This window comes from Molothrus aeneus, chromosome 6 (assembly GCF_037042795.1).
Source record: "Molothrus aeneus isolate 106 chromosome 6, BPBGC_Maene_1.0, whole genome shotgun sequence".
Classification (NCBI taxonomy): domain Eukaryota; kingdom Metazoa; phylum Chordata; class Aves; order Passeriformes; family Icteridae; genus Molothrus; species Molothrus aeneus.
Genome location: NC_089651.1, coordinates 33,375,338 through 33,391,714, shown reverse-complemented (window position 1 = coordinate 33,391,714; position 16,377 = coordinate 33,375,338). Strand labels below are relative to the sequence as shown.

Below are 16,377 nucleotides of genomic sequence, written 5' to 3'. Positions count from 1 at the left end.
AAAAGCAGCAAATGGCCTCAAAATTTTTCAGCTAGGAAGTTAATGTGCCCTTATCTCACAGAAAGAATTAATTCACAGTACTTTTCCATGGAATATACAACCAAATAACAACAGTCTAAATGAGTATTTATTACACAGTTTATCAGGATTTGTATATTTTATTAATCTAGCTATACTAAGCCTTTCCAGGGATTAGTGAGATGTAAAAAATAGAAAACACAGCAGTTAAGCAAGCTGGAATGCCTGAAATCTTGAGACAGCGCAGCATGTTTCTTCTTTGTATAGGTGAGGATAACAAAAGGTAGTAAAAAACAAGCATTCAGAGGTAGAAAAAAATGTAATCATTATCTTGCCATCTCAGTTAGCCTAGGGGAATCTGTTGTATAGGCAACAGTACAATGCACCAGTTGAAACAGTCTAACAAAATACTACAGGGATATCTCTGCACAGAAAGCCCATGGGTAGGGGAAGGAGAAGTTAGGGTGTAGACTCAGCTCCCAGCTAAATGTATTGGGAGTACTGTCTAAACGGTACAACTCAGGCCCTACTGAATAAAGTGCATTCACAGAGTAAATTAATAAAATTTTGCAGGCACAGTCACTGTTATATCATTATACAATAATTATTTGGAATATTTCCATCTATCAATAATGCCATCTGTCCCATCCAATACAAATGGACTACAACCCATCTGGCTTACTTTTTTCTATTGATTACTCTGCTGAATGAGTTAGCAAAACCGCTTATAAAATCATCATATTACATGACACTGTCATTAAAAGATGTGAAGTAAAGAAAAACACAAGATGAGACTTAATTGGAAAACTGTCAGTCCTTCTTCCAGAAAGTTTTAGCAATGCTATAAGCTTCTTTCTTTTTTTTTTTGGTCACTTAAAAAAAGCACCAAGAAGACACAAAGCCAAAAAACCTCCTAAATGCTAACTACTGGATTAGACTGAAATTGTTCTAGCACACAACTGCTATTAGGTATGCTAGAGAAGGTCGTCAATTTATCTCCTCAAGAGTCAGAATGTCCCTAACTATGCCTGGCAATCACAAAGAAACTGTGGAAGGAATGTAACTTAAAAATAGGGTGGAAGAAAGCTGATGATGGCTGGCACTTGTATTTGTTATTTCCAATAAGTCTTCCTATGTCATTTGGGTAATTGTCTTTATGCTATTTTTGCAGCCTCTGTTTTTTATTTTATTTTTTTATTTTAACCATTGCTTCCCTTAACTATATTTTAATTTCTCCAGCAATAAAAGTGCAATTTTATGCACCTACGGAATTAAGTGCCAGCTTCAGCTTCTTCACTCTAGATCTCAATTTTTACAGTACTTTTTAAGTTTTCACAAAGGAAATCTCTCTTGTGTACATTCAAAATGTCAATCCAAAGATCTTTACCTCAGTGATTTAGGTGGTGTTCTTTTGAGTGAACCCTTGGTGGGGCTGCTTTCTTATCCTTCCCTCCCCACTATTTTTTCTTTCTACTACTACCTTAGATCCCTGCATCAGATTTGTTTCCTCTGTCACCCCAAATGGCTTTTCCAATGACACTGAGACCCAAAGAGACACATGAAGGAAGAAGAGAGAGGAACAGGGCCTGGATTCCAGCTCTAAGGACACAACCCTTGATGCCTGTGGGTAACTGGAGCTGAGGGAGGCTCAGGGGGTTATACTGTAGGGTTGAAGCTGCAGGAATGATGCTGGGAGCACAGATACTGAGCTGCCGTAAGGAGTGAGGGAAATCAGGATGACAGGAGTAGAAAGGAGTTGTGTAAGAAGGAAGGAATCATGCTTGAATAAGGAAAGGACCAGTGGCTGGGTGACTGAACTTAGAAGTCTCTAGGGGGTCCAACCTGCTTACTGTTACTGTTTGCTCCCTCTCTTACAGTCCTCTCCCATCCTCACTAGAACACTTCTCTGTTAATAACATATGAAATATTTCCTCTAGAAAAAAATAGATTATTCCAAAAGATACTTTTTATAATTTATCTAAATTTAAAAATATCTTTCAGTTTATTTAAATATAATTGATCTTTCTCTTTGTAACTCTAGAAGCTCCTAAAAGACAATTGTCACTAGTAATATTACAAGAAGTCTTCTAAAGTCCAGCTAAAAGTGTCAGACCCTGTGGCCTTATCTCAAATGAAGCTTTGAGCAACTGCATGTCCACATGCAGCTCTTAGAAGTAAATCTTTTGTGCTATATAAACACATCCAGAAAACAATTCTCATATTTCTCTTTATATTATGCGCTGTTAGGTCTAATTTATTGGTGTCCTTAACAATTTATATAATATTTTTTGTGCTTTACTTACTACTGCCATCAAACATGTAGAAGGATTCAAAAGAAGTTGCCGAACAGTATTATTTATGTAGAAGATAATTACCAGGTATCGCCACATGGCAGAACGTTAAATTTCTCATGCTCTAGAGAAAAAACACGTTTGGCAGTTCTGATGCATATGATTTAGTCACCATTTTAAATACAATTATCTTAATATGCCATCGCTTTGCTGCTAAATATAGAACATTCAACAAACAGAACTACAATCTAAATCCCATCTTTAAAACAAAATTAATTCTATGTTTTATGATGTATAGCTTACCAAAAATGAGTTTTGAGCTGAACTGTTTTATTTTCACAAACTCCTTTTTTCATGGATGAGAGAAGGAGAACAGTTTCAACTGACAAACCATTTGTTATTATTGAGTAATATGTAGGTTCCTACTGGTTCAGGTCTTTGGCCACTGCTTAAAATTAAGAATAATAAAATACTTTTGGTTTGGCTGAGTCAGTTCCCTTGGTGAAAACTGACCATTATGTCACGTCATGGTATTTAAGAGAACTGTCTGTAGCAGCACTGGAATATCAAAACCTGAACAAAACCACACAGGTAAGGAATCTGCCTTCAGAGTAAGGCTACCAAATTCTGTCTTCCACAGAGAAAGGCAGTATCTTACAGGATCTGGTAGGCTGCTCCAAAATAAAAACTGCATTATTTGTTTTCACTATTACTATCCAATAACTGAGACAGAAGTACAACTGAAGAACAGTTTATAATTTTTCAATATATAATCTCTGTTGTCATTAGCAATTTGTCATTAACAGGACAACTGTATTTTCAGGACAGGGTAATTTCCCCCTTCCCTTGTAACAAAACTATTTGGTAAGTATTTTTCTGTGCTTTGCTTTGTACATAAACCCCTACTAATCAAAAATATGCATGTCCAGATGTGGTCTTAGAAGTCCAGCTGAATATAAAGCAATAATGAGCAGTAAATTGCTAAACTCAGTTATCATAACAATACTGTTTGCAAGCAAGTGGGCAAAAAATCCTCAACAGAACAACTGACAAAAAGTTGAACTAAAATGCCCATTTCTCATTATGCAAAAAATATACGGACACAAGTAATTCAGATGAGGTATTGTTCACAATTTTGTTGGAGAAATTGACTGTTCTTTAGGAGTTCTTTAACATAATACTTTGAGGAATTAAAACAAAGTTAGTGGTGAACATAACTTTCTATTAAGCAGTTTTCTTTCTCAATTGTCCACAAGCACTTATGAGCCAGAACATAACAGCTCAATCAAACCTTTACTGGAACCCCTCTGAAATGTACTGCGAAATTCTGATATTACTGCAAGACTTAGAAAGGAAAAAAAGACAGCCCAGAAAGAAGAAAATGGATAGGGCAGCTACCTTTCTGCATTCTCCTAATTTCCTCTGCCACACGGAGCGAGCAATAGGAATGCTGTTGCTGTCAGTTACATAGCAGCTGGCTGAGATGACGTGGTGGAGTGTAGCCTCCTGGCTCATGGCTCCCAGAACTCGCCCAACGTGCCGCAGGGACAGGCTGGCCTCGGCGCGGATGCCACCCCTCACCAGCTGCATCGTGCAGGGCACCAGAGCAATCTGTCCAGCACAGTAGAGAACATCACCAACCTAGGAGAGAATCAGATCCAGTACATAAGACTCTGGGAGTTTACAGAAGACAAGGAAAGCACCTTTCTGTCTTCCAGCTGGTATCTTTCAATAGTACTGTTCTTTGCCATAACTTGTTACAAATAGAGCAAATACTCTAGGCTAAAGATAATGCATGGATTAGCTGGTATCAGCTCAGAACAATAATCTGATGTGGACTGTTACAGCTGCTGGATCACACTGATGCCATGGTTAAATATGCTCTTGTTTTCTTTTCTTTTGAGAGATGATGCACATTATCTTCAATACTATTTTTTAATCTTCTATGTCTTAAGCTTTGTTTTATACAAAACCATAAAAGAATTTATCAGTAGACACCTGTAACATCTTTAGTAAACTAATTTAAAAACACTGTAAAATTATATTAGTAGAACACCTAAATGACTGTGTATGAACAAAAAGTGATGTTATTCCACCAGAAGGTAAAAGCAAATTGTAGATTGAAAATAAAATGCTGAAGAGTGCTACTTGAACAAAGAGATGCTCCTTGAACAAAGAGATGGGTCACCTTTTGAAAATAGACTTTAATGGGTGGCCAGACTTACTACTGCATTGCAGTTACTTTGGGCTTATTTTCCAAAATCTTCCCAGCAACACTCTGAAGACCTACTTTTTTTAACAGCAGCCAAGAAAGGAAACATTTATTCTTATTATTCAGACATCTCAAAGATTTTTTTAATAAAATCTTAATGTAAATATCAAAACTTTTCATCGTCTTATGCTGCACTTCTCTAGAACATCTGTGCATATCCTAATCAGTGAAACAGTAAATTTTATTCTCTATCAAAAGAAAACTAAGTATAGAAGTGGGAAGTAAGGTGGGTGTAAGCAGCTTTGAAGTCCGCACAGGAAGAATTTTGCTAGGAGTAACGACAGAGAAAGGAATCTTTCGGAAGAATTTTGCAGAACTTACTGTATAAACTGTAAAAATTCCTCAGAATTAAGAATAATTAAAAAAGAAATCTGTGTCCTAGAAGACATGGCAATCAAACCATGTGACAGACCCATATGCAACTCCAAATCTGTCCTCATAGCTGTCTGTGTCTCACAAAAGACTCACACATGTAACTATTGGAAGAGTATCTTATACAATTTGGCATACAAGTTCTATGATTAGCAGCTGAAGAGGGGGAGGAGGCAGAGAGGAAACAATATATCAACTGACACACATCAACTATTTAAATGGTTTAAAATACCTGAAATATTGTTTGATAATGCTATATATAATCCTGAATTTGAAAAAAAATATATGAAAGCAATATTTTGGTTTACAGGAACAAATGGTCTTTCTTTTCTTTTTTTTTTTTTTACAGTACTATTTTAAAATATGTGCCACTGAACAAGGGAGTCCAGCCAGCTACCAAGTGGCATACTGACAAGATGAGAAACAAATTCAGAAAGATATGATTCAGAGGGGCACAGGTTTGTTTTTAAAGTAAACCATTCATTTTCACCTCTGCAAAGTGAAATCCATGCATTAGTCAAAAACTCCAATGCAGGTAGTTTATATTCCTACAGGAAAAAAAAATCACACTGATGGTATTTCTTCCTTTTTATCCCCTGTTGAGCTGCTGGTTTTCCATGCATCACCCATGTTAATTATTAGGTAGACAGAAGAGCTGTTCAACCAGTTCACTTCCCCTATTCTTGAACAGATTGTTTGAGACATAATATGAATACTAATTAACGATAAAATATCTGTCAGTGTTTTGAAATACAGACCAAGATAGCACTTTCTTAAAGTATCCTGGACAGTTCTGATACAATTAGCCCCACTGGTCATAAGCAAGGTCATAAAAAAATCTCGGAAGGATTTGAGCAAAATTGGCACCACTTTTGGCTAAGATTCAGTGGGAATTTTGCAGTTTTTTAAAAACCAATTGAAAAATCCCTCTGTTCCTAACATACTTGTTTGTATCTTAAGATGCAATTAATAGAAAAACAATGTTTCCAACAAGCCACCATGTTATGGAAGGGTGGATGCAAGGGGAAAAGAGGGGAAAAGGATAAAAAAATGGTCACAGATTTGCAGCAATTGCATTGCAGGGGGACATAATTTAGAATAAGGGAAGGAGGAGGGGTATCTCTCTTCTCTTTCCCAGTGACTCAGTCATGAAAAGCAAGCATAAATAATCAGCAAGGACAAAGCAGCAAACCAGTACAAACACTGTTTTAGCAGATTTCAAGACGTTGTCTCTGGAATGTTTGAAGCATTATACAGAAAATTGTTAGCAGAGTAAAAGGCATTTAAAACAGGGAAGTCATCATACTATCTTGTTCACAGTACTGAAATCTTACAAGAGGAGCTGTCACAATGTATGGTGTCAGTACTTGTGTTGTGAAAGTGTTCTGCAAAACCCTGCTAGAACCTTGCAACAGTTTATCTTTTTGGAGCACTTACGAGGATAACAGAAGATCTTTCAGGGTGTAGATTCACAGGGTATCCAGCCTGGCCGACTTGCATTATACAGGAAACTCAGCATAGAAACAAAACTACAATATAAAGGATCTATGTTGATCCTTAGAGGATCCATATGTGTACAGTGGATGTCTCACTAGGATTTTGATTTTCACTGTAGACCATACACATTATTTCCAGTGCTAAAATTTAAATAAAGGCTTGAACCAAAGACAACCCTGAAAACTCAAGCTTCATACCGCTGAGATGCTCACTTGTACAAGTTTATTTCCAATATTGTTTCACAGCATTAAGCAGGTTATAAATGGAGCCTCATGTGATTCCACATTTCTTCCCTTTTTATTTTCATTTGTATCATTGCAATTTAAATGAAAGGTAAGTCCTTACAAGTTAACATAATAGTCTAGCAGCTCTTTTGCTCAGTCAGCACAACTGTAAATAATCAGGGGAGTTCAGAGGACAATCAGAACCTCAGAGGATACAATGCATGCTCTCACAGATAGAAAGCTAAGAGGTTATTTGAGAATTACTACTTTTCACAGTGAAGCTGTCTTGCAGGGATAAGTATAATTTATACTTAGGACGTGGCTTATACCAATAGAAAGCTGTATAGTAGGTTTTTTATCTAAGGTGCTTTCACTTATTAGGAAACAGAAGGAAAGCATCTATGGTATCATGGAAAGGAACAGTCAGAAGAACTCACTCAGTGCCACTTGGAACTGTTCTATACCATGAAATAGTTTTTACCAGTATTCTAAGTTACCAAAAGTACACAACATATCTCCCCCATATATATGTATCAGGAAAAGAAACAATGAGAAAACCAGACTTAATTGCATGAGGTCTAACTTAAGCTGCTAATTAGAAAGGAAAAGCTGCAACTATTATTGTCTAGAAAGAAACAAAAGAAGGAAGTGATAGGATACCTATAGATATGCACTGAGTTTTTATTAAAGGCCAAGAGCAACCATGGAAAGTTGATGAAACTGTTCCTGCTGATATTATTAAAACTTGCGATTAACTGACAATATAAAACTTGCTGGAAACTTCTAACAGAGGGATCTCAAATATTCACCCACAGACACTTAGGCAAATGCTAATAGTTGCACCACAAATGCATGTTTCTTGGAAGGCAGGAGTCAATATGCAATCAGGCAAATCTTTGTTATGAATGCAGTTTGGTGTCTGAGTGACTGCTGCCCTTTAACAGGTCAGGCTGCACAAAAGGTTCAGTGACCCCCTGACCCAACAGTGACACGACCCACTATTAGGCTGAGTCAATGTAAATAAGCAGAACTGACAACACACTAATAGGCTGCCTCTGGTCAGCCACGGCTACCTCTGACCTTAATGAAGACCTAAATCAATTAATACTCCAGGCAATAAAGACCTCTGGCTGATTAAGTTAGATAGAAATAATCTTTTCTAACGGGATTAAACCTGCAAGGTGGTGAACTTTTTATTCAATATATGATAATCCTTTCTTCCTAGGGCCCCTCTTGTTTTAGATAATGATGGCAAAATTGCTTTTTGTAATGTGACATCCTTTATTCAACTGACCAGTATGAATAAACTTTTTAAAGGCAGCATTTAGACAACAGCAATTGAAAAGCTTGAAGTTCATGCTATGAAAACAAATTGTATCTGACTAACACGATTCTAATATACCCAACCTTCAATATAATTCATGTTTTCCCTGAACTGTAAAAATTTATAGTCTGAAAATTCCAGGAATGAGTTCACAACACATAGTTGAGTTTGATGCAGGCTTTCTTCTGAGAAAAAAATGTGCATTAGTAACTTTATCAGTAGCTAAAGTATGAAGGATATATTCCTAACTACTACTACTACTACTACTACTACTACTATTACTACTACTACTATTTATTATTACCTTTGACTAAAAATTTTTAAATTGCTAAGACTCCACATATAGCTTAGTCAAATTAGTTTGCACGTTATACTCAAAACTTCAGAACTTCCCTTTGGATAATTTTTTTTTCCTAGTTAGGTCAAAAAAAACCATTAACAATTAATCAATTAATCAGTAGCATACTATGGCTATTTTATTGAACTAGGTGTAACATTCCCACAGTTTTAAAGGTTTTATAATTCAGTTATCAGATGCTGTGAGTCCATTTTGTTAGTTTTCATTTTGGGATGGATGTTTCAATATGTATCTGATCACCTGATCTACAAGTCTACAAAGCCATCATGATTTTGTATTGCTCTTCACTATTAAAATGTAATTATCAATGTGTGTTTTAAATTTTTCTCTTTGAATTTATATATTTGGGTGTTGGAAATTCAGAGAACATTTTTTTAACAAGAAGTGACTGCAATTTCATGAATGCTAACCTAGGGTGTATTTTTTTTTAATGACATTGAGGAAAATTAAAATACATCATCCCACAAAGCCATATTTGACATTGAACACAGTGTCATAACGTTATCAACACACCTAAAACTTTTGTGTATGTCCTAATTTAAATTATACCAAGGAGAAGCATCATGTCACAGTATACAAACACCAAGCAGTACAAAATCTGGCAGTCCTTTAAACTCAACAGTGCATCTGAAGAAGCCACAATACTGCTATGAATACTAAACCAACATAATGAATATCTCCTAATCATACTCTATACTTCCCAATTATAAACACCTCTGAAATCCTCTACAAGTCAAATACCTCAAAATGAGCCTTTTGACAGTGCTGGGTTTACAGTAGGCAATCTCATCTAATACATTCCTGAAGGTCTGTAGTACCTTGAAGATTAAAAAAATGCTAAGGGTAGAGACTTGAGAGAGATGATCAGGTCAAAAACTTAAAGTAAGATCAAAGTATTAGCTTGAAACTAATATTTTAAAAACTGTTCTGTCAAAGAAAATTGTAGTAGTTGCATACATATTTTTGGAAGTGTGTTGGTTATTTTTAAATATTGATCAATGTCAAATCAATTTTATTTTGCTCTACAACTGACAGAAATAAAACCCCCACACTTCTGATTTACAGAAGACAAAGATTCAAAACCTGAAATTTTCACAAAGAAAACCCACCTCACAAACTGTCATTCATATTCCAAGGTAGTATTAGACATAAATCAAAAATAAATGCAGCTTTAAAGTCAGAACCTGTAGTTATAAACATCTAGAAAGATTCCAGTAAAGTGGGTGAGAAAGGCTTCCCATCTAATACATCCATGTGGCATGACAGACAGCTAGTCTGAAATCATCTTCACAATTCTTGTTTTAGTTGACTTAGAATCTCCAACAGAGAGAGGGATAAGAAATGAACAAAATGGAGGTAAAAATATTCTTTACTTAATTTGCATATTTTGGCCCGTGTGCTGTGCTAGTGCCCAGGGTACATATTGTTCCTTCCTGGAAAATTACAGTAGACAGCTTAAAGACTTAATTGCCATAGAGGATAAACTGTTCTCCACATTCTGCAGGGTGCTTTTTCTTAAATATAAAAAGAGCAGTCTCCCTATTTTGAAATGAGCAAGCTAACAAGAGTATTAATCTTTGATGCATTTCTTCCTTGGGACAGTGGAATTTTAGTCTTCATGACTATTAATCTGCCACCTTTTACAAAGCCTACCATTCCTCTCAAGCTTTTGAAAAAAATCACAAGTTCTCACACAAGCACATTAGCAAATCTGCCAACTGTGAAAAATTGCAGAACACTTAGCTTTATGAACATACCTTATCTAAAAGATGGAGTAAAACCTCCAAACTGATTAACACTTCCTCATTTATTATTCATGTCACTTCAAATAAAGATGCCAAACACAACAAATTTTTAAACATGTACTCAGATGAGTCTACTCCTAAAAATTGAGGTTGGGATTGGGAACGAGCCACTTAAATTGGTATTTACTAGAGAAACTAAAGGCCTTGTCAGGGTCCAGACAAACAAGGTAAAAAAGGCTAGTATCCAACAGTGTAAAGTGAGAGAAACGACTCAATGTGGACATGAACTCTCGAGCAATGGGCACCACATTTTTAGAAAATGCATATTATGTCTGCTGCAGGTGATTGTGTTTTTTAGTGAATTATATATGCAGAGATAAGGGAGAACAATGTTTATAATTCATTTGGATTCTTAAAATATCTGATAAGGCATATCTGGAAATAATTTTTTAACTCTCCCAAATATAAATGCTGTTAACTAGCTGATAGTCTGTGAGGAGAGAGTAATGAAAATGCCAATGTAACTGAAGTGGGGTGCCGTAGGGATTGGTATTAGGCTTGATTTTGTTTAACATCTTCATTAAGTCAGTGGAAGAAGGGATTAACAGCATGATGATGAAACCCACAGAGGATACTAACTTGGAATGTGCACCAGTAGAAATAATAAAAATGGACACAGGTTTGAAATAAACGCAGCAAATAAGAAAACAAGACAGCTTAGGAAAAATGAAAACTCATGCCAGAACATATGGCAAAAATATTTTGAAATACAGATATTCAGAACCAGGGAGAAAATTTGACTGAGGAATTGCTGAACAGTTTATATTAAAAAATAACTGCTCTTTACTAGAAGCACATTGAGTATAGGACAAAAGAAGTTGCAGTCTCTGTTCCCATGACACTGGTCTAATCAAAGAATAAAATTTGTTACAACTCCCCAAACTGGTATCATAACCTTTACAAAAAGTATGATATGATTTCCATAGTTCAAAGGGAAGTCTGTAAAATTTCAGATGATATCAAAGCTTCAGATGATTCTTCAGAGCTAACTCTTTTTTCCAAGAGTTTTTAGATTTCTTCATCTACACTGTTTTTCAGTTTATAGCTCAGCATAGCAGCATTCAAATTATGATAAGCATCTTAATCTGCCAGGGTAAATATGTTAAATTAACTCCCCTCTGTTTTTACCCTCCTCTGCTAAGCAGAAAATGTCTACAACTTACATGAGGTTACCTAAGCATTTATTTGGGCTACCCACACAGATCATTTGTGGTTTTACTATTTAATCCTAAATTTATTTTCATAACAAAAGGTTTATAAAATACCACCAGAGAAAGATGTAGCTGGAATATACATAAGACAATCCTCCCTCCTTCATTTCTACATTTTTCTTCTACTCTTCTCTACAGTTTCTCTACAGTTCTAGGGAACTGGGTAGCACATAAGGGAGAGAGGTTATAGGGTAACTGTATCCATACACATAATATCTAAAGGAGGATAAAGACAAAAGATGAAGTTAGCTACCTATGGTGTTTATATTACGGACTTTGTCTCTTCTACTTTTATTCTTAAACATACAATCTACTTAGAAAGGGATCTCATGATTTCTTTCCCACATTAACTGAAGCTTCTACTGACAATTTCCACTTACAGTAAACTAAATCACCAGTTCAACTATCACTGCAGTGATAAAATAAAACAAGGAAGCACAGTAGAAATGTCTAGATTTAAGTTTCTATTAACAATAAGGGTGGTACTGCCTATGGTTGCAGTACTGTTGTGGAATTCAGCATCCAAGGAGAATCAAGACTGCAGTCATAAAATCCTATAAAGAGTGAGTTGGTTTTTTTTCCCTTTCCTACCTGTCTACAGTCCTTATTCATGCCAACTGTCAAATAGCTTAATGTGATTATAAACAGAAGAGGGACAGATAGGCAGAGAAAATACTCTGTACTGAAAAGTGAAAGCTGTTCATCACACGACAGTAATTCACAGTGTATGAAACACATTAACACCGTGACATTCTATTCTTACAGAAAAGATTTTGTTCCCAGCCTTCACTTGGCTTAATATTCTCACTTGAAATATGCTGTGCATGATTGTCACTGGCTACTTTAAGAGGGTTTGTGATAACTGGGAGATGAGAAAGAAGCACTTGCATAAAACCAAGAACCAGATAACTTAAAACAAGTTAACCGTAACTACAGTAAGCTAAAAGTAATAGTTCTTATTCTAGCCATAGAGTGTGGTTTTGTTTTTTTTTTTTGCTTTTGCCCATCCTCTATGTATGCCTACTCTCATATAGATTTTATTTACATGTATGACTGCCTAAGCAATGACCAACACTAAAACAGCCTAATGTATGACAAAGATTATTTAGTGCAGAAGTCCAATTTATAATACATATAACCACCATTTCCCAGTGGATATTAAAGGAGACTTGTTTGTGCAGCTAGATGTACCTATACAATATATACAACAGAACCTACATAGCATACAGTATTTACCACAATCCTCTGCTTATTTATTCATATTTCAGTGATAATACTTCCTTAAACAGCAAATATCTTTCTCTAGGGATACATCTTTCAATGCAAATTTGCAAGTCAAGTTCTTATTATACTTACAGAAACTGCAAGTTTCAACAAAGATCTACATATATACTTAATATTCTTTTATTTGTTGTATGCTTAAATACTGACCAATGAGGCAGTTTACTATGGACCTTTCAGTGGGCAGACACTCAGATTGGCAGCAGTTCAAGGAAAGAACTTACCTATTGATAAAGTGGTAACTTGCATTTAAAAATGAAATTTCTGTAACAAATTTTATTTTAATTCTGATTCATAACTACACTCTAACTGTATTGTAATTATATTCTGTACATGAATACATATTCATCTGGGCATGGAGTCTATCTTGCGTTATATATTTTCTTTTTTTGGGGGGGGGGTAGATTTTAGTTTTTGCGTACATTCAACTTGTTCCTTTTAGTGCTCATTTTCATGGAATTTTCTAAGTGGTTTAAAAGGATAAAAATTGACAACTGGAAATTGCACTATACTGACAACATAGAGAGTACAAAGTTACTAATAAAATACGTATCTCATATTGTCCCATTCAAGCTGCAGCCATATTTGTATCCATCTCATGTCACTAAGCAACGTCATGAACCAGTGCCTGCAAATTTACTGTGTGCTTAGCTATTTTGTTTGCATTATTATAAAAGTAATTATAATTGCAGAGTCAAGCCCTCTGATATAGAAAAATGGGTAGAAAGCCAAGTGTTGAAACCAAAAGAGGCTAAATAAGAGGAAAGGAGGGGCAAACTGCAGCAAAGAATAATCCAGCAATTAGGTTAATCAGCTGCAATATTGCTGAGACCCAGGCTGAAATCCCTTCTTTAGTATTTTCCTTTTGCCTGGTAATGACAGTGCTGTTGTGACAATGGGCACTCCAGGAAGCACATCTCTTAATATCTTCTACTGGAACTGTTCTGATTTGTTTAAATAAATTCACGATCTTGGATAGTATAGGATGAAATGATCCTGCTCTATGATGAAAAGTATTGGTTATGATGTGCAAAATCTTTGTAATGAACATTAAATCAAAACTGGTACATGACTGATTAGGATTTCTATCTTGATAGTCTAACACTATCCAAAAAGGAAATGACAAGCATCCCAAACTGCTATGAGCTGGTCATTGTTGCCATACAGTTTTTTAAATGATAAACATTTAACACTATGAAAGTCACTCAAGATAAGCCTTACACTACAGAACATTCAGGCAGATAATCCTATATGAGCAGCGATTTTGTGAAATATTTAGGCTACTTCAAAAGATGCAAGATGACAAAATAAAAACCATGCTGGGGAGGGAGTTTTGCCATATTTTTTGAAAATAAAATGAAAATGTTTATACATGCCTAATATGAACATGAAATGGGATCAAGAAGTTCTCTTGGATGTATAATGGTTAAAACTTAAGCACAGAAATAATGAATAAGAAACAATATCGATGACATTATTATCAGAAAAGCTTTGAATTTTAATTTGAATTTTACAAATAACCAATACAGTATCTCTTCAAAAACAGAGGCTGTAAGGCTGTATCAAAATCTACAAACAGAAAACAGTTTAAATATCTAATATTGCATTTTGAGCTAAGAGAAATTATAGGTATGTTACTGAAAACATAACCTTGTATGACAATGAAAATATCTAATATTTTGCTTGTTCAGCCCAACATAATGAGCTTCTAATTATCAGCTAAACAATGCACAGTATTTGAAAAGTACGCAAAAATGCCAACATTTTCAGTAATGGAAACTATCTCATATAAACTTTACATTCTATTTATATGACATAAAGACTGAACTTCCCTGACTTGACCATTCACCTAGATTTTTAAGTTGTATTTTAGGATTTTGCAAAAAGACTGGGTTTTGTTGTTAAAAAAAGTTTGGCCTAAGTTCAATCAGCATAAATAATTTGTTACCAAGTCCAGTGAGGCATAGTTAACACACAGCATCTTTCAGTGGGTGATTCCAGAGTTCACATTTGGCAATGTAACTGCTCACAGCATTTGACTCCAAACCTCAGAGCTTCTGACATTCAGATCTCAATGAGTTAACTCATTTAGCTCTCCAACAAAAAACAATTACATGTTTTTGCAGAAAAACTATCACATGCTGATAGTGAATAATTAAATGTTCAAACCAAAGAGAAATGAACTGTTTTGGTGATGTATGTTTTGAACTTCTAATAGCTAGTCTGATTCTTCAGAAAAATAGCTGTGGTACAATCAGGAAGGGGACTAATGGGGAATGGAGAAGGGTATAAAAGAATAATGCCTGTATATGAAGAAAGGTGGAGAAAAAGGGTTATTCCACCTGCTATTTTTATGTCTTGATTTTAATGCTAACTAAATGTCATAGATGTTTATGTAATGTTTTTCACTGTATACCTTGGCCTTGTTAGGTGATGTAATGCTTTGATTTTATGCAAACTTCAGTAAAAGCAGAAATTGCACCTTGCAGGATGAGGCTCTGAATGCAGAACAAGATAATAGTGAAATTCAAATGAAATATGCCATTTAAAACGTCCTTAGAAAACAATAAATCAGTTCAACACCTTCCCAACACAGGAAACTGAGAGTTAACCAGTGTACTCAATTTTAATTTTTTTTAAAGGAGGAATAAATCTGCTATAGGAAGCTGCTTTGATAGACCTTTGAAGGTCTTCAAAACTCTTGCTAATATGTTATTCTCTCAAAAATATTCCCATAATTCTGCTGTCTCCCATAATTCCTTGCCTCGAGATTCATCTGTCAACTTTGATGCATCTTTTAAAGTACCCCTCCAAGCCTAAAAACCATGACTACAGACCACAGAAGAGAACTCTTTGCTTTGAAACTATCTGATCAATCAGAAGATCATTTACCTGCAAGCATTATTTGGTGAAGCTAAAGCGGCACATCAACCAGCAGCATCTGAAGGCTGAGGCAGCAAAACGTCAACAACAAATTGTCATTGGCATTCCATTTATGAACCTTCAAACAGCATCAGATCTTTTCCATGGGAAACCAGATCAGGTCAGACTGGAGCTGAATATTTCTTAACAAGCTAACCATCAAAAGAACTTACGTTTTGAATAAAAAGGCTATCATTTGTTGATTTGAATATCAAAGGGATCCACTGCAAACTCCCAGTCTAGAAAAACCTCCCTAAGCTACACCAGACAGGTGTTTAATAATCTATTATTAAGGCACTATTTTAGGTTACTCAGAATCATAAAAAATAGCTGTAACTGTGAAGCTGCAAATGGGACTGCACAAAGAAATGAATGCTATTAACATACTATTAACAATTCAAAAGAATGAGTTGACATACCAATCAAACTTGTTAATTGACTGTCAATGGCCTGTCCCTGAATATACAACATGACTGCATTATATATTTCAAATGCTGACAGGAAGACAGTTTCATTTGCATTAACTTCATAAACTGATCAACAACCAAACTGCCACATACATTTATAATGGGAAGCTGAATCATTTCAATATTCATGCAGCTCTGTAATTGTAAATTAGGTGCTGGCAAACAATACAATACTGTACATACTCTAAAATATCCTAAATTTCTCTGACCTACTTTCTTTTTTATTTTAAAAGAGCAGTGGAAAAAGTTGTCTCTTACAGGGACGATTATTACTTTAATTTATGGTTGATGCCTTAGGCAAAATTTGTTTGCAACCTAGTTTGCAACCATTGTTT

At 35.2% G+C, this 16,377-nt stretch overlaps 1 protein-coding gene across 1 annotated transcript in view; it reads right to left on the bottom strand.

Annotated features, from left to right (window-relative positions):
* Positions 1-16,377, bottom strand: part of DPH6 (diphthamine biosynthesis 6) — a 184,241-nt gene that overhangs the window by 51,842 nt on the left and 116,022 nt on the right. The window contains exon 13 of the mRNA XM_066552064.1: positions 3,708-3,950. Within this exon, the coding sequence (XP_066408161.1) occupies positions 3,708-3,950 (243 nt within the window). The remainder of the gene's footprint in view (positions 1-3,707; positions 3,951-16,377) is intronic.